This window comes from Sander vitreus, chromosome 5, assembly GCF_031162955.1.
Source record: "Sander vitreus isolate 19-12246 chromosome 5, sanVit1, whole genome shotgun sequence".
NCBI classification, from domain to species: Eukaryota; Metazoa; Chordata; class Actinopteri; order Perciformes; family Percidae; genus Sander; species Sander vitreus.
The window spans coordinates 19377998-19401572 of NC_135859.1; the positions used below are offsets into that span (position 1 = coordinate 19377998).

The following is a 23575-nucleotide window of genomic DNA, read 5'->3' on the forward strand; positions in this document are numbered from 1 at the left end:
CACAGTTGTACTTTGAAGGCAATTTCACAAATGTCCCACTTTTAAGAATATTAGCAGAAACAAGTAACAGTATTTATATTTAAAAAGGCAATTCTGTTAAGATGTTTCTTTAGTGAATGTGGTAGAAGGGATTTTCACTTGTTTAAACACAAGGTTAATTTACTTGTCAACATGATCTTTTTAGAAGTATAGTTGGTCCCTGTTTATGAAGCTTGATTAACCACCCATACAGTAAGACATCATGCGTTTCAAAGAGTGATGAAGGCAGGGGCTGGGTGAATTTACAATGGTGAAGACAGTAATCAAAAACTGTTATTTTTATTTCAAATTAAGGGGTTACCCCTTAATTTAATTTGAGGCTATTCTTTTTACTCCTTATGACCTCAACCAATCAACTTAATGTAAAAGAGACCGTATCAAAGAGGCTATTTGTAAATCTGAAGCTTTATCTAGCTGACCAATTATCACCACTGAGTTTCTGTTGTTCTACGGTGGGGCACTATCAACACGTGCAGCTGATGACACACTGTGGCTCAAGTATATAGCGTAAGGGCTATAAAGTTAACAGAAGAAATTACAGCATGAAGGCTTATGTTGCTTGTGGAGTACATCCATGTGAAAAATATAAGTGGGGAAATAATCTGTTGAAACGGATACACTAGAAAAGGGAGATCAATGGAATTTGAGAATTAATTCAATCTCTGAAATTTGTTTTACCCTTCAGGTTTTCACTAACTGATCTTACAAGCAGGATCACAAAAAATAGGAGGGAAAAACGGTCTGAGAGTTAAGCCCTCTGTAACAACAATTAAAAGTATATTCTCCTGCTCTGGAAACCTATTTATTTTGGTGACTATTGTTCTCCAAAGTCAAGAATACTTTCTGGCTTCATCTGAAATGGGTAGGAATTATAAAAACAACTTTGCTTCATAAGGATCAAACTAACCCATCACAGAACTCAACAACAGCATGATGCTAGACAAGTCAACATGGTCTTCAGCGTGTTTAAAACTGTTATTCTGTGTGTGTACTAAGCATGTAGGTGGACAGCTACCACTACAGTGCAGTTTAGTGAGGATAGGACTCACTGTTCACAGAAAAGGTACTTTTCAGACAGCGTAGGCATATCAGAACAGCAAGCTGAGGTTCTAAGGTCAAAGAGTTAGAGCTGAGAGATCAACAGGCTGTGAGCATTGTCTGTCTGCAACAAACCAACATGTTTTGCACAGTTGCTCAGTTTCTGTCCACGTTCTGCTCTTTCCACCTGCCATTTGCTTACATAATCAACCATCTGGTTTGAGTGTTCGTTCTAGGGTCTCTGCCCATGGTCCTGACACTGAATCAAATGTGTTTTTAAATCTGATGTTCAGCCCTGTGTTCTGCAGAAGAGCTGGTCCCAGTCAAAACAATGCAGTGCCCCATTTGGTTCAGTCATTGTCTGGTCCCTGTAACTGATCCCAGTGCAGTCCGTAGCAACAAGCAGTTGAGACAACATCCAAATAGGTCCTCTCCTATTAAACATCCAGCTGCTCCAGTTAATTCCCCACTGAAATGGAGTCATCTCTACAGGCACAACAGATATGTGCATGTAAAATGTTTGTCTCCTTTCTGTGTCTCCTAGGCAGACTTAACAGAAATAAGAATGTGCCATCGAGGTCACTCTTGTTTGTGATTTCTCGCTCCACTTGAAAATGTCTAGAAACATATCTGGTGTGTGGGAAAGAGCAAATGTCCTGGCCTCCTTTCCATAGATTTAGTAGATGACCTCGTAAACAGTGGCCTTCTTGTCCCCTGACCCAGTGACAATGTATTTGTCATCCACAGATATGTCACAGCTTAACACCGAGGATGATTCTTTAGACTGAAGAGAAAGAAAGAGATGTAGAATAAGGAAAAAAAAGTTAGTCACAAAGAAAGACAAAGAACACGTCACTGCTTCTGTGTGTGCGATAGAGTACTTAAAGTTTTAAAACTATGCTCTTAGAAAATATAATTATGTCTGGTGCTCTCATTCCAATCAATATTACTGAATGATTAATAAGATAGAGTAGCTATAACATGTTTGATGATGTTGTCACAGAGATGCATGCTGATGCAGCAAATGAGACAGGATGCGTTTCCACACTAAAAGCAATAGTTCACTGCATATTCCAACAACAGACATGTTTGCAACTTTCACATTTCATTAAAACTTTAATTCTACAGCAGAGAATGCTCTTTTTGAGGACAACACCATAACAATGTCATGGTTTCCAGTCATTGCATTGATGCAATGCTGTGCTTTTGGAAATGCTTATTATCTATGTGAATTGTGAATGTAGTGATCGGTTGTCCCAACCTGGAATATGCTGGCTCCATAGGGTGTTCTCCATGCATTTAGTAAGTTATCCTTTCCTGTGCTCACAAACCATTTACCTGGGTAGAGAAACACACACAAACACACCCACAATAAGCAAGGTAAAACAAAAGGGTAGATAATGACATCATTGACAAGAAATGATTATACTGTGAAAAAGAAAAACTCCTTTATAGAACAGAATAGACAAAACCAATTACCTGCCTACTTCTATGCTGTTCTATCTAATCAAGAATAAAATGCCCCAAACAATCCTACTAAGGTAGAACTAAGTTCTAGCACCCATTTAAACCAATCATTTTTAAGGGGTTGGTTCTAAGATAGACGGTAGAACGGGCAAAACTGGAAAATGAGTGAAAGGAGAACTAAAATCGGCCGAGATCAAGACAGCCAGTTGCTTACCACAATAGGCAAACTGCAGGGAGAGTACACAGCTTTCATGTAGATGAAGCTGGTATTTGTCAGGCTTGGTGACGTGAAGGACCTCAACGTTGCTGCTCTCCATTCCCACAGCGAGCCACTCTCCGGTCGGACAGTAGCCAAGAGAGAAGATCTGGACAGACGAGACAGGAAATATTACATTTGACCAGCTGCTAAAATTTAATAGTCTTACTGGGGATGCCATTTTTTAATACAAAGTTTTCCAAGGTTAGTCAATGATCACTGTTGATAAAGGTGTGTACCTGTGATGTAAAGTCATGCTGCTGCAGCTGCCGTCCTTCTCTAAGATCCCAGGAGCGGACTGTGTTATCGAGGCCTCCGGTCCACAGCTTAGTGCCATCATTGGAGATGTCAATACAGCTGGCTCCATCTGTGTGGCCCTGGAACTGCCTGCAGGATACACACAAAGAGAGAAATGTTAAAGGTCGCATGGCATGAAAATTTCACTTTATGAGGTTTTTTAACATTAATGTGAGTTCCCCCAGCCTGCCTATGGTCCCCCAGTGGCTAGAAATGGTGATAGGTGTAAACCGAGCCCTGGGTATCCTGCTCTGCCTTTGAGAAAATGAAAGCTCAGATGGGCCGATCTGGAATCTTATGAGGTCATAAGGAGCAATGGTTACCTCCCCTTTCTCTGCTTTGCCCGCCCAGAGAATTTGGCCCGCCCATTTCAGGAAAGAAACTTCAGATACAGTATTAGGGGACCACTAAGGTCTATATAAAACCATCCAAAGAGCACCATGTCATGGCACCTTTAAAACAAAGACACACTATCATCCTAGCATCAGAGGTTGCACGGGCAGTTGGTTTGCATCACAGACTACCAAAATGTGAAGTTCTTTCAATATTTCTCATCAGCAGCCACTCTTATTACATAGTATTGCTAAATATTCTGCCGCTTGGCAATAAAACTTGTAATCATAAAGGTTAAATCAGCCAGGGCTGAGAGTCTGCTGATAAGCAGGTCAGTACGGTAGTGGAAAGGTGGCTTGAGAAGACACTGAAAATAAGCAAACTCTCAAATGTTCCTTCTGTCTATGTACACCAAGGTCTCTCTTACCTAACGAGTGTCTGGTTGTGTAAATCCCAGACTGCGATGTTTCCATCACTGCAGCAAGAGAAGCAGACCTTGGAGTCCGGGCTGATGGCCAGAGCGTAACACGCTGGTGCTGATGATGTTAACTCTGCCTTAATCCTGGGAGTAGGCGTGGCCAAATCCCAGATTGACAGCGTGCTCGCCTCACCTCCCACAATCAGCGTCCGACCATCAGGAAGGAGACGACAGGAGCGGATGTAGTTGTCTCGGTTCTGATGTGGCACACACACAAAAATCATAGTTTTGCATATATACATTACTTCTATGTGACTAATATCACACACATATCTTTCTTGTCTCTTTTTCAGACATGCACCATGAATGTGGAAAATTATGGTTTTTAATAGTTGTGATAATCCGTTAATACAACACATACCTCTCTCACCCAAAAAGGACACTTTGAACTGTATGCCCACCCCACCACCTCACTCACCAGACAGTCCAGCTGCGACACTGGGCTCTTGTTTCCTGGGTGACTAATGTCCCAGACCTTGACGCAACCCTTCCCTCCTGTGTAAACGTGTCGGGTGGGGTTACTGATGGTAACAGCGCACACCACCTCTCCATGGTTCAGTGTGTTGATCTGACGGGCGTGGCGAGGAATCCCTGGGCCCACCAAAGCATCCGGGGGGAACGGTACCGGCTGCATCTGTCCGTCGGCCGCCACGTGAAAAGAATAAGCACTGATGACAGAAAGGAGGAGGAGAAGGAGGATAAACGGTTAAACATGGCGGCAAAGAGGACATAAGAGGAGGACAGAATACAGAAAGATGGGAAAATTGAGGGGAGAAATTGTTATTATTTCTAATATCAGCTGTTCCATGGGGCAATTCAGACAATCAGTCCTCAAACATACAGGCAGCCGCAAAACACACTTACGGTTTGCCACCTGGGATTCCTGTCAGACTGGGAGGCATTCCAGGAACTCGCATATGAGGATGAGGATCAAAACCAACCTTGAGAAGAAAACAGACATTTCATGAGCACATTGCATACAACACATACATGGACATTGGCAAAATGCACACAAGTCAAAAATAACCAGTGGAACAGAACACACTCTCTTCAGCACAAAGCAAATACACTCTTCAGCACACACCCTCTGAATCTGAAAGCAGAGTTTAAGAGTGACAGGCAGCGCTGTCAGGGGTCTCTCTCTCTCTCTCTCTCGTGTTGTCCAGACACAGACAAGTCTACTAAACCTATTTAAACAGCGTAATAAACCCTATGCAAATACAGCCAAGAGTGATGAGGTGATTGAAGGTAATGCACACCAGCATACCCACTGTCTAATACTATCACACAGAGGTGACAAATACAGCTGTGCAACTATTTACACTTTGCAGTATAACATTTACAGTACTTATGAAAAGTATTCACACCGCTTGTTCTTGATCTTTTATTCCTTTAAAACTTTTTCAACACTGATCAACAGCAAAAATAAGTGAGTTCAAAGCTAGATGGAGATCACCTGTGTTTATCCAAGGTGTGACCAGTGATTTTAATTTAAATATATGCAAGGTGCAACCGTTGAAACTGGTGCAACGTCACTCTCCTGGCAAAAGATACACTGAAGACAAAAGATCAATCAACCAGCAGTAAAGTTTCTAAAAAGTTTGAATCAGGGGAAGTATACAAGAAAATCTCCAACACACTGAATATGTCCTCAGAGTAGTGTAAGGTCAATCATGAAAAAAATGGAAAGAATATGCTGTTGTACAGCTGTAAATCTGCCTGGGGCAGGTTACAGGATTTCATGGCCGAGTTGTGAGCACTGTGCATACAACTGTTGCCCGAGTGCCTCAGGGAGAACAGCAAAGAGGAAGCCACTATTATGAAGGCAGCAGAAGCTCTGTTCTCTTTACTTACATTCACCATGCAACTGCACAGAGCCTGAGAAGTTTTACAAAGAAGAATGGTATAAAACAATTGAGCGTCCAGATGTGTAAACCTTGTATCTGGAGTTCCTGCCAAGAGGCTCTACTAAATACTGTCTTGAAGGAGGTGAATACTTATGTAAGGAATAATTTTGTGTTTTATATATTTGTACTTAATTTAGATCGTTTGTATCATGTTTTCACTTTGATACTTCTGTTGATCTGGGTAAACTATTCCTAATTAAATCCACTGTGATTTAATATTAACATAATAAAATAGGAAAAAGACAGAGTGGTCAAACGTTTTATGTGCAATGTGTATCAACAATTAGTAATATATATATATAAAGAAAACTAAAACAAACAAAACTGTTTATGTTGATTTGATATTTAGCAAAGGCTTTCTTTTTTTTTTTGAGACACAACAAATGGAAACACACATATATGAAATGTCACTAGGGATGCACCGAATGCAGATTTTTGGGGTTTGGCCGAATACCGAATCCACTGGTTAAGATTCTACCGAAACCGAATACCGAATCCTACTCCCATCCTCAGTCCATTAACACAGTAAACACATGAATGAAGTAAACAACATCCACAGCCTCTAAACTAGTTAAATGTAACAACTTAATGTTGAATCCACACGCTCTTTTCACATTGTAGGAAAGCACATCGCTATCGCCAGATGAGTGACCATTTTGTTTGGCCGTTCAGTCGCTCCGCTCCCACTGTAGGGAGACTCATTTGCCGGAAGAGGCATTGTCTGGTTAACACAAGTTTTTAGCTGTGACTGTCCTCCTTTTGCCGTACCTGAAGTTGCTGCATTCTGGCTGCTGTCTGTAGATTCCTTCATGCACAACTCATTCTTTCGGATATTTCATACGCAAATGTTTTAACAGCGGCGATGTTGTGTATAGTTTAGGGTCCTTGCCACCACGAGACAAATCGGCATTGCAAATTGAACATGTAGCTCGACTTGAATCGCCTTCTTTTGACTGAAAGTACTGCCAAACAACACTTTTTCTGCTCAATAGCTCCATGTTCACTTTCTCACAGCCTACTACATTGAACGGTCCACCTACGTAAACACCTTCCCGTAATCAACGGCGGCGTCATTACGTCGACTAGCGTAGTGCAAGCGTAGGGTTTGGTTCGGTGGAAAACAATTCTAAGGTTCGGTAGAAACCGAACCCCATCAAAAAGCCCGAATCCAAATCCATCCCTAAATGTCACTTTACTAAAACACAGGTCACCCTTTTCCACTCACCATGGGCGAACGGCCGTACGCAGCCACAGCAGCCGCGGCAGCAACACTCATCTGAGGTGACATGTTGTGTAGTCCAGCAGCATAGGCCGCAGCTCCAGCTGCACCTGCCAGCTCCCCGTTCATCCCTGCTGCGTGGGGCAACATACCAAATGCACCCGGGTATGGGCCTGGTACAGCCAGGGGGGTCCGCAAACCTGCAGCTGAGGAGGAAAGAGTACGGCACATAAAAAGCTGGTAACAACTTAGAAAGCCTTCAAGTTCAAAATCCCTTAAATATTTAAGGGTACAAGCCTTGATCTCTACAGATGTATCATTACCACACACTCATCTGGTATTTCTAGTAACCCTCGAATCGAATTCTGTCTCTCTCTGTGATACAAAGTTAAGTCAAGCATAAGCAAACAGAGATTTCTAACCGAAACTGCGTTTGCTGGCAAACACAACTTATTGTCCTCTGGCAAAGATTAGCATAACCTATCATACAATTAATTTACAAATGTTTCTGAACGTACTGGCTGGATGTGGTATCTCCATGGACGGGGGTTTTGATAGACTGGGCCGGATCCCAGGAGTGGAGCTCGGACCAGGGGTGGAGTCACCTCTAGGTGTGGGTGTGCTTGACTTTAGTCCAGGTGTGCCTGCCTTGTCTCGCTGCCAGTGAGAGAGAGAGATACACTTTAGAAATATACAAGAGATGAAACTACTGGACCTACTACCAACTGATCTGTATACCTGCTCTATCCAACCATATGCTGAAACAATTGTGTCTTGTCCATCCCTACTCCCTACCATTGTCATCTCTTTGGACTTAAGGGAAGAAGAGCTGGCTGATGATGCAGTAGAAGCTGGACTACAGGGGTCTTTCTTGAGAAGACGGGATTTATCCAGGCCATTTTCTCTAGGGGAGGGGAGAGGCGTGCCACGAGGGGAGGCTGGATCCTGGTGGAGGGACAAGGATTCAGTTAACTACCTGAGAACAAAAGCACTGCACAAAAGTGATGTTGGTATTTTCCTGAATGGAAGATTGCAGTCCCATGGACAACTATGAATATAATGTGGTTCATTTAAAAAGGAACCATCCCCCACACACTACTGTGACGCCTGTTAATTTATAAATCCATCCCACAGGAAACAACAACAATCATCACAACTATGAACAAACAAAAAGATATCAAAACATACTGACCTCATTTGAGACATCCACCACTAAATTATCATCGCTTTTCTCCCCGTCGCTGTCCTGCGAACCAAGACAATTAGTTAGCACACCATTAAATATTCTGCACTTCAGGGGCGGCCTCTAGCTCACCCAGTAAGAGCGTTCGCCCCATGTTGGCTGAGTCCTTTGCAGCGGCGCGGGTTCGAATCCGACCTGCTGCCCTTTGCTGCGTGTCATCCCCCATCTCTCTCCCCCTTTCATGTCTATCCACAGTCACTTGTAATAAAAGGGAAAAAGCCTCAAAAAAAAATATATATATATTATATATATATATATGTCATATATGTGTGTATATATATATATATATATATATATATATATATATGTGTCATATATATATATAAATAATTCTGCACAGCCTGATCAACAGAAAATTGGCACATATGTCCTTTCCTTTGGTTCGCTGAAAAACAGGCTGTTAGAAGGAACTTGCATGTAAATATTCAAGTGGAAATGAATACCAAACTGCAACATCACTCATTTAACATTTAATGTGTGACTATGATACATGTACAAACACTAAAATGCATGTGCACATGAACAGACAAATTATAAATGATTTTTTCTCACATTGCACAAACACACAGTCAGTAGAACCATTTCTTACATAGTGGCTAGAGTCCTTGTCATCCACCTTGCGTTTCTTGGTGTCATTTGAAAACTCAGGTCCGTTGCGTCGCTTATCTGAGTTCCTAAGACTTTCTGTCAGCAATGAGTTACTCTGCAGAGGAAAGCAGAAAGGAGTAAAAGGAGAACAGAGGGAAGAGAGATTAAAGAAAAAGATAGGTAGTGTAGGAAGAAAATAGGAAAAAAGAAAAAGGAGAGTTTGGAGGACAGAGACAGAAAAAGATAAGAAAAAAAAACAAGAAAAAAAGGATTTACAGATGTTAGACAATTTTGCCATTCATAGTTCAGATTTTACTTTGTTATGTGTGCATTCTGCATGAGATCACTAAACCGTCAGATCCATCTACCACTAATTACAACAGCTTTTCAGCTATGTGTAGACCAGGTTAGAAAAACAGACTCTTACTTGCAAATAGGTTAAAAGTTCACAGAAGCATGATTTAAGCAGCACTAACACTTTAACAGCAACCTCTTTTCTCACTTGACCAAAGCCAGTCACAGCCACACACAAACGCACGCCTCTGAAGTTGATGATTACATTAAGAGGCTCTTAAAATCTATCAGTGCTCCCTCTCCTGGCTCTGACAAACTGCACTGGCTGTGTGTGTGTGTGTGTGTGTGTGTGTGTGTGTGTGTGTGTGTGTGTGTGTGTGTGTATTGCTTGTGTCCCTCTGTGTCCCACACACACACACACACAGAGCTGCCCCCCTCTGGCCTCCTGACCAACGGATCCTATTGTTAATGGATTAAAGCTTCATGTTGAGTCCATTATAGTCTCAGCCTGTCAATGAAATGTGCATCCAACATACACAAACACACATGCGCGTGCACACATCTAGCGAGCGAGCGCTTGAGCTTTGAGGGGAGAAAGGGTAAATGAAGGAGGAATAGCTAAGAGAGGAGGGTGAGAAAAAAAAATGGGAAAGGGAGGGGATGAGATTAGAGGACAGAGAGGATGGAGGGAGAGTGTGGAGGATAAGAAAGGGTGACAAGGGGGGGGGTGAAAATCTGTATTCTGCCAAAGGCCCCATCCTTCACGCCCTCCCCTCTTCCTCCCTCCCACCTCCTCCCCCCTTTATTGAAAGGTTTTAGTGAGCTGAGCACAGGAGCACTGACCCACAAAACATAAGCAATTTCCCCCCCTCCGTCTCTCCCCTGCTTGCTTTTAGCATGGTCTTTCTCACACACACACACACACACACTCAGTGTCATATGACTGCTGCCCCCCTCTCTCCCCTCCTTTTCCCAAGCCCTCCCCTCTCAGTGGTGGTGATATTAAACACAATGAGAGTCTTTAAGCGCGGGATCAGGGGCAGTGGGAGGAGGGGGGTAATCTGCTCACTGAGGTGTTAAATAGGCACAACAATGCAGGCTAGGCTGGAGGAGTGTGTGTCCATGCTAAAAAGCTCATTTGGAGAGTCTCTCTCTCTCTCCCTCCCTCTCTCTCTCTCTCTCTCTCTCTCTCTCTCTCTCTCCCCTGAGGGGAAATTGGGTCACTGCAGCAGCTATAAAAGTAATACCATTAACATGAAAAATGAGCCTGCCTCAACAACAGGTGCCGTTTACCTGATATAAGTAAGTTGCAGGTCTTAGTTTTAATGTGGATAAATGTGCTGTGACTCTTTGGATACTGTATTTTCAATAAAATACTATTGCATGTGAGATAATTCAATGGTTGACCCAACATTTCACAACAGGGAATGCAACCTGCATCTAAGAACAAAGTCAAATGTCCCAAAACCAAACTACACCTTTAAGAGAGACAATAAAATAAACTGAGTGGTTTTTCAGAACAGTAAACATTGCTGTAGAAAGAGGAAGTACTTACTGTGCCGGGCTCTCGCTCTATTGCCATTGGAAATGTGGTTGAGGTCATAGGGTTGGGTGTTCAGCAGAGCAGAAAACGGAAAAAAATAAGAAAGGAAGCCGAATGAGTTACAAATGAGAAATGTCTACATTTTGTTTTTCATTTATAAATAAGAACCTAAAGTTCACACAGAAAAACTGACTCGGAAGCAGGCCAAACAATTTCTGTTGTGGCGAGTGTGTTTGTTCACCTCTCAGGTGCTCAGGTCCTGAAGGGTGCGAGTCTGGTCCGGACATGTGGGCCTTTTTATCGCCACCATCTTTTCCCAACATGTGGGGAGGAATAGCACCAAGTGCTCCTGATAGAGCCAGGAGACCAGCTGAACCACCTAGCTGAGAGGGGGGGAGGCCGGCAGGGTGAGGGGTGAGGGGCACAGGGGCACCACCATGGTTATGGGATAGGTGCTGCTGCTTAGAGACAGGGAGAAAATATAAGAAAGAAAGGGGTGGTTAGTTGAAAAAAATGTTTCAGTGATGCTACAACACACAGTTTAGCCTTCTTGAGGTGTTGTAGGTCTAAAGCTGGCAATATATCCCAGACAAAAAAAAATACAAAAACAGAGCAGTGCATTTTTGATTTAGGACTAAAAAGATGAGATGTTGAACTAACTTGATGTAGTCAAAAATAGGGCTGTGCAATTAATAAAAATGTTTTAATCATGATTACGATTTTGGTTCCTAACGATCACAAAGAGTAATCGAGGAAAACTATTATTTTGCACATTACGCAGTGTTTCCGCTACATACATTCGGTCCATCGAACATGTCGTGAAGTCGTAGTTACACGACTCTGCAGAGCCGTCTGCCCCACTGAACTTCGGGAACAGTCATCCGCTCTCTCTCCCCTTTGAGTGTGAGCAACCAAACAGTGACAGGACGTCATCACTCACGATTCGAAGTCATGACAACCAAATAAATAGCACGATTACAGGATTTTCTCTTCAGGTAGAGTGACAACCAACGACGAAAGCCTCGACAGCTAATTTACCATGAAATATGACAGCTACAGTCGCTTGGAAAATAGCGTTATGGGTATTGAATTTGATGTATTTACTGTTCATCAGATCCCAGCTGAGACAAAAGGTTAACGTTAGCACATCCTGCAGTCCCTCTGCCTTTGACTCCCCGCTGCAGGAGGCGTTGTATTCCCCCGACACGCTTTATTCACTTACTGTTTAAAACGTTTTCCAGGTTAGTGGGGAGGCATACAGCTCAAAACCAACATGAAAAAAAATTATATACGTTATTTTATTCTGATCCAAAAGGACACCATATCCTGGAATGTAATTGAAAGATGTATGATGCTTTTAGAAACAATTGCAAATAATCCCCCCCCCAAAAAAGGTTAATGAGCAATCGTGTTAAATAATCGTGATCGAGCAGCCCTAGTCAAAAATGCTGCCTTAGTGCTAAGCATTGATGCCTGACACCAAAAACTCAAGTGTCAGTGAATGAAACTGAGCCATCAATAGGTAAAAATCAATAGCACTCGGTGACCTAATCAATAGAGATTTATGGCCCTATTGGCGTCTTCAACAGATGGGACAGTTTCTTCAGTGTCTCGGTTTACACCACCTCAACAAGCTGCTGCAGTCTACAAGGCGGTGAACACCACCTCTCCCACTACACAAGGGCTCACACAAACACACCCTCCTCCCTCTGGGGTCAAACACTGAACAATACTGACAGCTGGGATCACAGCCCAGAGCCCGAGGATGTGGTGGGAGAAGCAGGGGGGAGGGAGACAGGGAGGAAAAGGAGGAATGACGGAGAAGTGGAGGGGCAGAGGGGAGAGCTGAGAGCCCCAGCTGCTGCCTGCACTGTCAGGTCTTGTGAAGGAGTGAAGCGGCTGAGGAGAGAAGAGGGTCAGAGAGAGAGTTTGGCTGGCAGCCCTGCTCTCTCTTTCACACCAAATCAGGCGCTCGTCTGAGCGTGAAATGCCTTTGTGTTCCAAAACATCATTATTGCCTCCTCAGACAGTAGCCGCGGGAATCCAAGCTCACTGATTCGCCACGGGGAGGGGAGGAGGAAGGAGGGAGAGGAGAGGAGAGGAGAAGGGGGGCACAGGAGGAGACTCGGCAGGGGTGGAAGGAGTGCTGAAGGTCAAACCGACTTTTATCTCACCTAATTGACTAACCCACTCCTCCTCTGCTGAGCCCCCGCCTCCTCTTTTCCTTTCCATCCATCCTTCACTCTCTGTGTATTGCCCCGATGAATGAAAGCAAGACAACCAAACAGTCTTTTAGCCTCAACCCACACACACACACACACACACACACACACACACACGAGTTGGCTTGCCTGCCAAACAATCAAACAGAAACACACCCACACGTCACACTTGATCACACTAACATGCATACACAGAGTTTAGATAAACAAGGCAGGCGCACACACACTCTAGCTCAACCATCCTACCCTTGCCTGTTGTTTCCTGGGGATAACAGAAATGCACCCTCTGGTACACCCAAATGAACACACAAACATAAAAAAAACACACACACACACACGGATACACAAACAGAACCCCCGATGGGAGTAAATGGAGGGGAAGTATTGGTGGAGGCAAGGGGAGCCCGGTTTGTCATGGGATGTTAGTGTGAGCTGGTGTGTGAGCACGTATGTGTATGTGTGTAGAGGTTGGGGCAACATGCTTCATTACACTCATTTAACTCACAAACGGGGTGAATGACAGGCTGGCGTGGGAGACGGGAGGGGTGGGTGAAGAGGGGAGTGTAAGGGCACCGCCGTGACCCCCCCCCCCCTCCGTTTTACAAACACTGAAATCCTGCAATTAAGACTCAAACAGCAACTGCCAAATACACCCACCTCTCCCCCAACACACACACACACACACACACACACACACACAGCGCGCTATGAAGGACCCCCCCCCCCAAATCCCTTTTCCCACATTTCTCTTCAATTCAACCCCCTGGTCTCACCTCCCGCCAGTCAAGCCCCTATAGCTACTATAAAGCAGAGTATTCTCAACTACCTCCCATCCCACCCAAACAGTCACCACTAACAGCTCCACTCTGTCTCTCTTTTTACATAGATATCACAGCGAAACTTCAAGCAAAAAGTTAGTTTTTCTTCTTTTCACACTCACCGTGTCAATCCCTTTACAGCTGCAGGCTGACGACATCTTTTCAATAAACACCTCTCATCACACTTCCCCGCTGATTCATATCCTCTATACTCCACAGTGAAAAAGATCAGTTCTATCAATCGGTTTTATTTCCAGACACATAGTCCATGAAAAACGAAACTATCTGCATCCTGGGTTTTAGTTTTATTTCATTGTCTTATCAACTCTTTCATATGTCATATGTTACGTTGAGTTTAGTTAAGTGATTAAGTAATTGAAATCTCTTTAAAAGTCAGTCATATGCCTACAATGTAAACTTATATGTGCAGGTGTATAAGTTTTAACACGAGTACCACAGTCAAGCTCTGGTAGCAATTCGGAAGGTTTCAAGTGAAAACCGGCAAAGAATGTTTGCTTAAAGAATTAATTTTACTTGGATGTAGTGTTGGAGTTAGGTCTTTGTTTCTGCAATAAATTCATTACTATGTAAACAAATAGTAAAATAACAAATGGTCCTTCCTGAAAGATTTTTCATTTGTGGCAGGCAAGCAGCATCGGAGAGGTTCAAATTAAACTATTGACAGATCAAAGTAGGAAAGGTTTTCCATCTCTGCCTTTAATGTGTGGAGAAAGAAATGTATTTCTTATGGAAAGAATTTGATTTTTAAAAAAGGCCAAAGAAGAGTACACACAGAAATGCGGAGACAGTTGATTTAGGTAAAGAGTAAGTAAAAGAAATACATACTGTAGGTGGAAGGCCTGGCAGTCCACGTACCCCGATGACAGCATTTAGCTCTGCCATAGTCACCTGTTTGGCTCGCTCTACAGCTTGGACCACCTGCTGTTGATGCTGCAAAACACACAGACGAACACAATGTTGTTAAAGACCAAGAGTAAAAGGTTGATTTATCAGAAAAGCTAGCAAAGACAACTAGACATCAAAATATGTTTTTATGTATGATGTTTTTAAACCCAAAATAAAAATCAATCAGAGTGTTAAAAAAAAAAAAAAAAAGCAGGCCTGGGCAATCCCTTCTGTTTTGGTATCGTCCAATGGTAGTCACTCGACATCGCCAATGTCGAGGCAATGTGATCGCCAGTCTGACAGGCAGGCTACATTGAACACTACGATTTCACTATAATCAATGAAACTGGCTACACCAGCTTGGCTGTCCTGCATCCAGCTTAGCTGACATGCAGCGGTAAGCGTATTGTCTCATTACCAGTTGACGACGCTCTGTGTTGCTAATGGTGTCTTGCGTCGGTAGCTCAACCCAGTTTATTTTGTCATATTCTTTATTACAGCGGCTTATTATCCGCTTCACATTTAAACTGACATTAGTACGCTCAAGCGCTCATAGGGCTCTTCTTTCAGCGGCTTTCTCACTAGCCAAGAGTTTACACACTATTAAGATCTGTTAGCTACTTTACTGTAGCTTAGCCGTTAGCAATGGTTTCTCCCTCTCCTGCTATCCGTTGATCAGCGTGCCAAATGTTTAGCTATTCCTCTGCCTTACTTTAAAGATAATTGAACATGAAATGCATGTAGTTTATTATTTATTATTGGAAGCACAGCTCGATACCAGGGAAACTCAATCGTTAACGTTGGCTGCTGTAACTTAGCCCCCAGTAGTCGGTGGGGCTGACCGAATGTATCTCCTGTTAGCAGTCCCCTGGCAGCAGCCGGGAAGCCAGGGAGGCTGGTTGACTGTCCAAAGTAAACATAGCCCATCAGGTGTCAGATTCATGGGAAAAATAGGCAAACTGGTTTGTAATTGAGGATTTAAAATGTACTCGTCACTGGTGCTGATTAACGGAGCTCAGCGGGTGGACTTGCCGCTCCACCAGAAACGTCTGTAAATGAACAGTACGGCGCAGAAAGATTATTTTTATTTAGTTCTGAAAGTAGGTTAAATAGCTCAAATGCCCCTAATACGGTGTGAGAAAAACAGATCATCGCTTCAATCCATGATAAATGATCTGCTCACCAATTGGCACAAGCCTAGTCTGTAGCTCAAAGTCACACATACTTACCTCCTGTGAGAGGAAGGGAATGACTTGTGCACAGATGGTGTTTAGTCTCTTGGCAATCTCGGTCTGATTGAGGAAGAGATACAGAGACAGAAAGCAACTTAATTGTTAATAACATAATTACATTCATTTAGAAAAGACAGCTGTTCAGTTACACCAATAAAGTAATACAAGCACACACACACACACAAACACACTGGAGACTGCCGCCTCCACAGCAAGTCAACACACACGCAGAAGCCCCGACCAGTCTGTGATACAATAACGACACCCATCCCGTCCCCTTCCCTCTACACACAAATCCACACACACACACACACCATCCCTCTACACATAAATCTCCACACACACACACACACAAAATGAGATTTTCCTCTCTAATCATCAGCATGAGCTCAAGTTTCTCTCTTGCCTGTTGTATTTCTTTTGCTCTCGCTCTATCCTCTGTGCTCTTGTCCCTCTTCCCATCAGCACTTCAACATAATCTCATCAGCGACTAACTTCATTTGCTTTCCCCCAGTATCCATGCCAACACATCCGCCTGTCCCCCAAACCCCCGGAGGTGGCAACAATTGGCTGAAACCAGATACCCCCACAGTGGCATCAAATCAGATAAGGTGACTCATATTACATATCATCCAATCAAATTGATACCAAGGAGGCCAGGGTGAAGAGGGAATTAGAGGAGCCATGAAACGTAGTAATGGCTCATCGGACACACACATCCCACATAAATAGATACATAGGCACACACACTGGATGTAAAAGCTTCAAGGGCTATGTGTTGTTGTTATGTGAAAACCTACGAAGAGTTGCATGATTTTTTTTTTTATTACATGTCGAAAACGCCTAAGACACTTGGGCTTATGGAAACCTTTCAAAACTCAGTGAAAATACAGTCATCAAGCTAAAAAGACATTTGGTATCCCACAGCGTAAAGTGACCATCTTCGGGGCTTTAACTGGCCCAACAATGACTTCACCTGGTGTAGAAATAACTGGTTAATAACTGGTTACTATAGCAAGTTTCTCCCTTTTACAGTAATAATATACAGTACTTCTACTTTCAAAGAGACTTTCGAAATATACACTGCTCCAGTTTCCTACCTACATAACTTGGTCTTAATATTGAAAATGTTACTGACATCATATCAATTTTCTATCCTTCCTGCAATCCCTTTGTTATTAAAAAGTCAACAAGACTAAGAGTCAACAGCCATGCTAGCGGCTATGTGAGGCTGGATTTAGGCACCACGGTGCTTTTAGTTTAACATGTTAGCATACTAACATTTGCTAATGAGCACTACACATGAATTACAGCCGAGTGTGATGGGAATATAGGTATTTTGGAATATAAAAGTAAAATGTTGACCTGACGATGAGGCTCGGTGAAAAGGCAGGGGATCAAAGTTTACCTATTTTTTAAATTCATCTTGAGGGGGACATAATTGTCTGCACAAATTTCATGGCAAGCCATCCAATAGTTGAATATCTGTACAAAATGTCATCTCAGTCCATCCAATAGTTGCCGTCTGAGATATTTCAAACTAGACAAAGTGAGGGACCGATGGACCTTGCCATCCCTAAAGCCATGCCACGAGCACAATATATAATGGGTTTCATAATTCCTGAAAAGCTGAAATTCTGGGGAGGCCCATTGCCTACTTGCTCTCATTGGGTATCTCTGTCTCACACTGACCCTGCCACAGTTCAGCCAATTATGTACTTAGATAAGCTAAATAAAAGTACTAGCCTATTCAGAATGAGTCTGGAACTAAACAAGTAACTGCTTCACCTACAATAGAACTAGGGAGTATAATAGGAAAGAGGAAAATTCTAATTACAATTGACACTGCCTAGAAGAATGTAAATAAGGTGGTTATGTAAATATGCTAAGTAAAGATAGGAGAAACAAATAGAGGTAAGTAAATATGCTTCACCCTGTGAACACTAAATAATTGACTCTTTATCCAGAATCAAAGAGAATATGGACTCAAACGGAGTTATAAGCCTTTAGATTGCTTGTAGTTCTGTTTGTCCTTCATATCTGTGTGTGTGTGTATATATATATATATATATATATATATATATATATATATATATATATATATATATATATATATATATATATATATATATATATGTGTGTGTGTGTGTGTGTGTGTGTAAAGAGCTATGGGCAATTGCACATCTGTTTTACGGTGCACGTTACGGAAAGCTACATTTCTATATTGAGCCACACAACAGGCGGTACAGTAGGTGAAAGACGAAGTTGGTTAGTCTGATAATAATAATGTATACTTTATTAATCCCGCAAGGGGAAATTAAAAATGTTTTCACTCTGTTATTACACACAGTACACAATGTGTTATTACACACAGGCCTGAATTACATACATATGCTCAGTACCTATACATGCACTAATGGAGAGATGTCAGAGTGAGGGAGCTGCCCATGGAAAGGCTCCCCGAGCAGTTGGGGGTTCGGTGCCTTGCTCAAGAGGTGCCCAGGAGGTGAACTGACACCTCTCCAGCTACCAGTCCACCACCATACAGCATTTAGCTGTTTTGACCTACCAGTCTGTGCAACATTTATGTGATGTGTCTTGCCATTGTTCTCAGTGCAAATGTCAGTGCTGTCTAGGTGGTGTGTGTGCACTTAATGTACCCGTTACTACAGCCTTTCTACAATGAATTAGAAAGTGACCTTAACAGCATAATTCCAGTCCAGTAGAAACCTGCACCCTGGCCAGCTCATGAGTTGCTGACTTCCACACACTGTAACTCAATCTCATAATGTCCAACTTATTCCATGCATAGAAAGCCTTAACTAAAGAGCTATTTCAGGCAGACTATACCTACACAGCCATTCTCAGAATCCTGGGTTGTAAGCCTATAATTAGCCTTGTATAATGGCTCACGGATTAACCTTGTATAATGGCTCGCTGACTAAGTCGTCTGAGAATAGTCTGACCAACTACTATCAGGTCAGCTAAGCTAAGCTAACTGACAAAACTAACAAGGATCAAACAAACAAGGCAACAAATACCCGAAGCTACAATCCCCAAATGAGGCATCTTTACAATTCGGGACTTAAGAACATTTGGAGACACATGGAAAATGAAATTTAAGGTAACAAAAACTTACAATTCATGTGTCGTAACACTTGTAACAATTTTTTCATATCAGCTCCTGAATAACATTGGAGAATTGCTATGGTACATTATTCACACTATGATATTCATATAATTGAGAGTAGGTAAACAAAAGTTGAGGATACAGCGAGAAGATGTACACACACACCATGTGTTAACAGAGAACCGACTTCCCATTACACATAATTGGAGCCACACACACACACACACACACACACACACACACACACACACACACACACACAGTTGTTCTGTACCGCCCCCCCCCCCCTCCCCCCGCCCACAGAAGCTTGTTGCTCTGACAACTGCGGCCCCAAGCTAATGACCTCCCCTGGAGCTTTAGTGTGTGTGTGTTTATGTGTGTGGACAATAGAAGGAGATGCATCTCCCTCACAATGAAAGAACAGTAGCTTCTCATGGACATAAAACAAAAAAGGAGCCAGGAAAAAAAAACGAGGGTGGGGGTGTAGCACAAGGAAGAAGAGATCCCATAATTTTGAATGGAGAGTGAGGAAGGCAGAAAGAAAGGGAGAGAACTTGGGTTATAAAAATGGGAGAATAACACAAGAAAGAAGGGGGAAAAATGGGAGGGAGTGTGAGAAAGTCAGAGAAGCATCCCCAATCCTCGGTGAAGCAGCCAGGCCAATCCACCTACAATTTCCTCTGGTCCGTCTGGTCGATAGCTGTGGTAATTACTGGTAAACGCTCTAAGCCCTGCACCACTCCTGTGGGGAAATGTGTGTAAACTTGTGTGCATGAGAAAGAGAGTGAGAGTTTTCCCCTCCTCATCTATGTATTTACATACAAACGTATGTAACCATGAGAGATGTTGGCCTTTTAATGTGTCTGTGTATGTACTTATGCATACATGTTTGACTCTGTGTATTGTACAGTGTATGTGTTCAATTGCTCCTTGTCATCACGTTTGCATACATTACATAAATGTCCTTGCCTTACATTACAACAGGTAAGTGTCCTTTCTGCATTTCTTGTTTGCTCCCTCCTACTAAAAGGGGGAGCTCCGCTGTCTCTCCTCAGCCGGCCTCACTGTGATCGATTCCTCTGTCCTCCCCAGCCCTGCCCCTCTAATGTAATAAAGCAGGCCGCTCCCCTAGACAGCACCAATCAATCTACAGAGCCATTCATCCTGCCTCTGGGCTCAGCCGGCCGGCCCTAACTGGGGAAATGAGACAGAGCCCCATCGATCACGAATAAACACACAACCATACAGTACAACACACACACAAATGAATGAACGCACAAATGCATTTGGCACACAAAAGGACATGTCAACAGGCACACATACCAAATACATCAAAACCCTGCCATGAGAGACAGAGGGAAAGAGAGGTGAAGATAGACAAACAGGAAAGACGCAGAGGGTAGACAGAGGCAGACAGATGAGCATCCATACCTGTTTGTGCATTTCGATGTTGAGGCCATAAGACATCTCATAGTACTGAGGAAGACAGAGTCAGATTAGTGAAAGGTATTCTGAACTTTTGAAAAAAATAAAAAATAATAAAAAAATAAAAACTAAGAAAATATGCGTGACCTTACAGGTGTTTTATTGGAACAACCAGGCTTGCAGATCTTATGTGTCGCACCAGGTAATTCTCACCGAGCATTCAAACTGCTTTTGAAAGATCTAGCGTCCAAATGAAATGCTTTTTACCTGTGTAAGAGTGTCACCATAGAGGCAAAGTAGAGATATATGTTTGCAAACAATTCAGAACGGCATTCCTGTCTACTTTTGTTTCTGTGTCGGACTAAAGGCTTTCAACACACACACACTAAGCCTCCTTTGACCTCACTTTGTTTCAGGTTAAATGGCTATCAAAGTAAAATTATATTTTTCCTTAGAAAGAACAGATAAATACAGACTCTACTGGAGCTCAGTTTAATCAAAATGAAAAATCTGCCTACTCATAGATTGCAAAATTGTAGCACAGTCTAATCTGACACTCTAATCATCTTCATTAGTGTGACTGAGTAAGGAAACGTAAAAGAAAAAGTTCATTAAGTGCATTATTTATTTATATATATATTTTTTTTAATAATGCTGCTTCCCTTTGTTCAGATAAAAATACAGTGAGTATTTTATTATATTTATTATTTTCATTTATCAGCCTTTGGAAAGATGAAAGTTCACCTCCAGAACACATGGAGGTGGTTGGGACACAGTATCCTCCTCAAGGACACTCCAGCAGGCCAAAAGCCTCACTATGTCACGTGTGATGCTGTGTGGGACAAATTAATTGAGTGTCACATGGATCTCACCATGACATAGTGTCTCTGCATCTCCGTCTTTTCACTGGCCAGCTTCTCACACTCCATCTTGAGACTGAAAAATACAACAATAAACCGTTTACTTCAAGAGAAACAGAAAACGTCTCAAGTTAAGCAAATTTGATCTCATTCAACCCAAGTCTGTCGGTGTAAACTAGCACCTCAGTTTTCCACAGATTGAGAATGTATATATTCATATATTATACCTATATATAAAAAATTGTCAGCCCTTGTGGAAGATTTAGTTTTTCTCAACCTTGATTTTACAGTACAAACAAGTTTTATAGCTGATAAATGAATACCGGCACATAAACAGATGTGCGACTGCCTCTCTTTTGTCTAAAACATCTACTCAAACTAAGAATAAACTGTTTTCCTAAAAGATAAATAAGAATAAAAATAAATCATACAACTTTGTAGACAGGTTACGGTCTCTAAACATTGCAGGGCACAGAGCAGAAAGTGAAATGGAGAAGATGGTTCTTCCTGTCTAGTTATGATAACCAGGGTATGTTGGCTGTGGGATGTTTGGTTTAACCCTGCTCTTTGTATGTGTGAATAAGGATGTGAGAAAACAAAACAGCCGGTTTGTAGGTCAGTAGCGTTCATCTGTTGTGGCCAACCCTCCCCAATAAAACAACTAAGTAAAAGTATACACGAAGCAAAGAAAACCTGCACACATACTCAGCAGTCTTCCTAACACACACAGGGGAAAATAAGGAGTGATTTATGAAAACCTGAGCCCACACGCCACCCTCTGGCTCTCACCCATCACCAAGACCTACCGCAGTGTAAGCGCTAACACTGATGACTGAGTCTGCTGCATATGTGTGTGGTTTTGTGTAAATGTGTGTAATCCAGGTTTATGAGTTAGTATGAGGCCAGAGCTGGGGTTTTGTTCATTATGGCAGGGGAGATGACTGTGGTTAGGGCGAGGTTTAGTGTTATAGGGTAGATGACAATGAAAAAAATGGTCATTGTGCAGCCCATAAAGACAGCAGCCTTCCCTGTGAATGTGCGTGTTTGTATTATTCACCTGTGGTACTGTGCCTGAAGAAACTGGAACTCCTCCTTGATGCGGTCCAGTGACTCTGGGATGGTGAACTTGAAGGGCTGGCCTTGAGCCTGGTGGGGCGTCTGACACACACACACACACACACACACACACACACACACACACACACACAGTCAGGGGATTAATAACATCATGCCTCATTATGTGGCCTACAATTTGCATCTGATCCTCTCCAGGCTCACATGTAATGTCAACAACTTTTAATTATTAGCCGTTATTAAACAAACAATATTATCAATCCCACGCTACTTCTTAGGGCAGATGCAGAGCCCAATTAACAAGAAGAACTCAAATGATTAAACATGTGCTTTGCCTGAAGGCTGTTAAAAGTAAGACAACAAGAAGCGCGGGTCAGACAAAGAGGTAGCTAATGTTATCTCTGAACAACTGTTAAAGCAGGAAGGGAAGAGTCTTACCGGGTGTCGCCCCTGGGGAAACATTGTTATCTCCGGGAGGATGGAACCGTTTCTTTCTCAAAAACACGCTTCGATGGATCAGATTAGAGCACAGTGAAGATGTGGGGTGCCCCAGATCACGGAGACGAATCCATCCGCCGTTATAAGCAGGACCGACTGTCGTTAATTTCAAACAAAACCGACCGCTCCGCCCGAATTCACGGACCGTTTAATGTGAATCCCTGCTCCTCGCTGTCTCTCGCTGTGTTTCGGTCGTTGTCTCTCCTCCGCTCCACCGGCAGCACGGCTGTTAATCAACCGGAAAAACACGGGAAACGGCTCATTAGCTGAAGGCAGCTAAAGAAGGGGGAGGAGGGTATGAACCAGGTGAGAAATGAAAATGCTGGAGCCACCTCAATCACTCTAGCGTTTGTTTTGTGTAGGATCCGATGTATTCCGAGTACAGAGAGACATACAGACAAGGAAAAAGTCAAGCCAGTAGACCATCAAACGACAGCCGCACACTGGCTCTCAGTCAAAGCATCAGAAACAAATCCACACAAGTTAATTGCAGTGAAGAGTTTCCACTTGACTCGCCGCGGTCGCTCGTTGGCGGTTGAAAAGTCAACAAAACAGAAACATTTACTTCCCCGCTGAGTGTGGATGCGTCCAAAACAGATTTCAAGAAACAAAGAGGAAATATGTTAGTTTTAATAACAACAACTTCCACCGCGGCGGCAACAGTCCACCGTCTAGCTCTGCTTTACCTCAATGGCAACTTTCTCACGC

At 42.8% G+C, this 23575-nt stretch overlaps 1 protein-coding gene across 3 annotated transcripts; it reads right to left on the reverse strand.

The window, feature by feature from the left end:
- Positions 1 to 87: 87 nt before the first annotated feature.
- LOC144518308 (transducin-like enhancer protein 1) lies at positions 88 to 23554 on the reverse strand. Of its 3 annotated transcripts, none has more exons than XM_078250885.1 (20): positions 22808 to 23554; positions 22353 to 22441; positions 21308 to 21371; positions 20442 to 20486; positions 15878 to 15940; positions 14589 to 14693; positions 10944 to 11163; positions 10715 to 10731; positions 8867 to 8980; positions 8227 to 8280; positions 7830 to 7979; positions 7553 to 7691; positions 7041 to 7240; positions 4773 to 4849; positions 4327 to 4576; positions 3858 to 4105; positions 3040 to 3187; positions 2759 to 2909; positions 2339 to 2415; positions 88 to 1861 (listed from the first exon to the last, which is right to left on the reverse strand). In XM_078250885.1, exons 1-20 carry the CDS (start codon positions 22829 to 22831, stop codon positions 1754 to 1756), a joined length of 2343 nt encoding a protein of 780 aa, XP_078107011.1. In that variant the 5' UTR covers positions 22832 to 23554; the 3' UTR covers positions 88 to 1753. The 3 variants fall into 3 exon arrangements, with proteins under 3 accessions (XP_078107011.1, XP_078107010.1, XP_078107009.1); XM_078250884.1 differs by having other exon boundaries at positions 10944 to 11160; positions 22353 to 22453; XM_078250883.1 differs by having other exon boundaries at positions 22353 to 22453.
- Positions 23555 to 23575: the final 21 nt, after the last annotated feature.

Bases quoted from the DNA above. Each gene is read 5' to 3' on its own strand.
- LOC144518308 (XM_078250883.1), bottom strand. From the start codon at position 22,831: ATGTTTCCCCAGGGGCGACACCCG. The intron at 14,694-15,877 runs GTAAGTATGTGT...TGTGTTTTGCAG, and splicing joins TTCCCTTCCTCTCACAGGAG to CATCAACAGCAGGTGGTCCA. The intron at 4,850-7,040 runs GTGAGTGGAAAA...TTTCTTCTCAAG, and splicing joins CGTACGGCCGTTCGCCCATG to GTTGGTTTTGATCCTCATCC.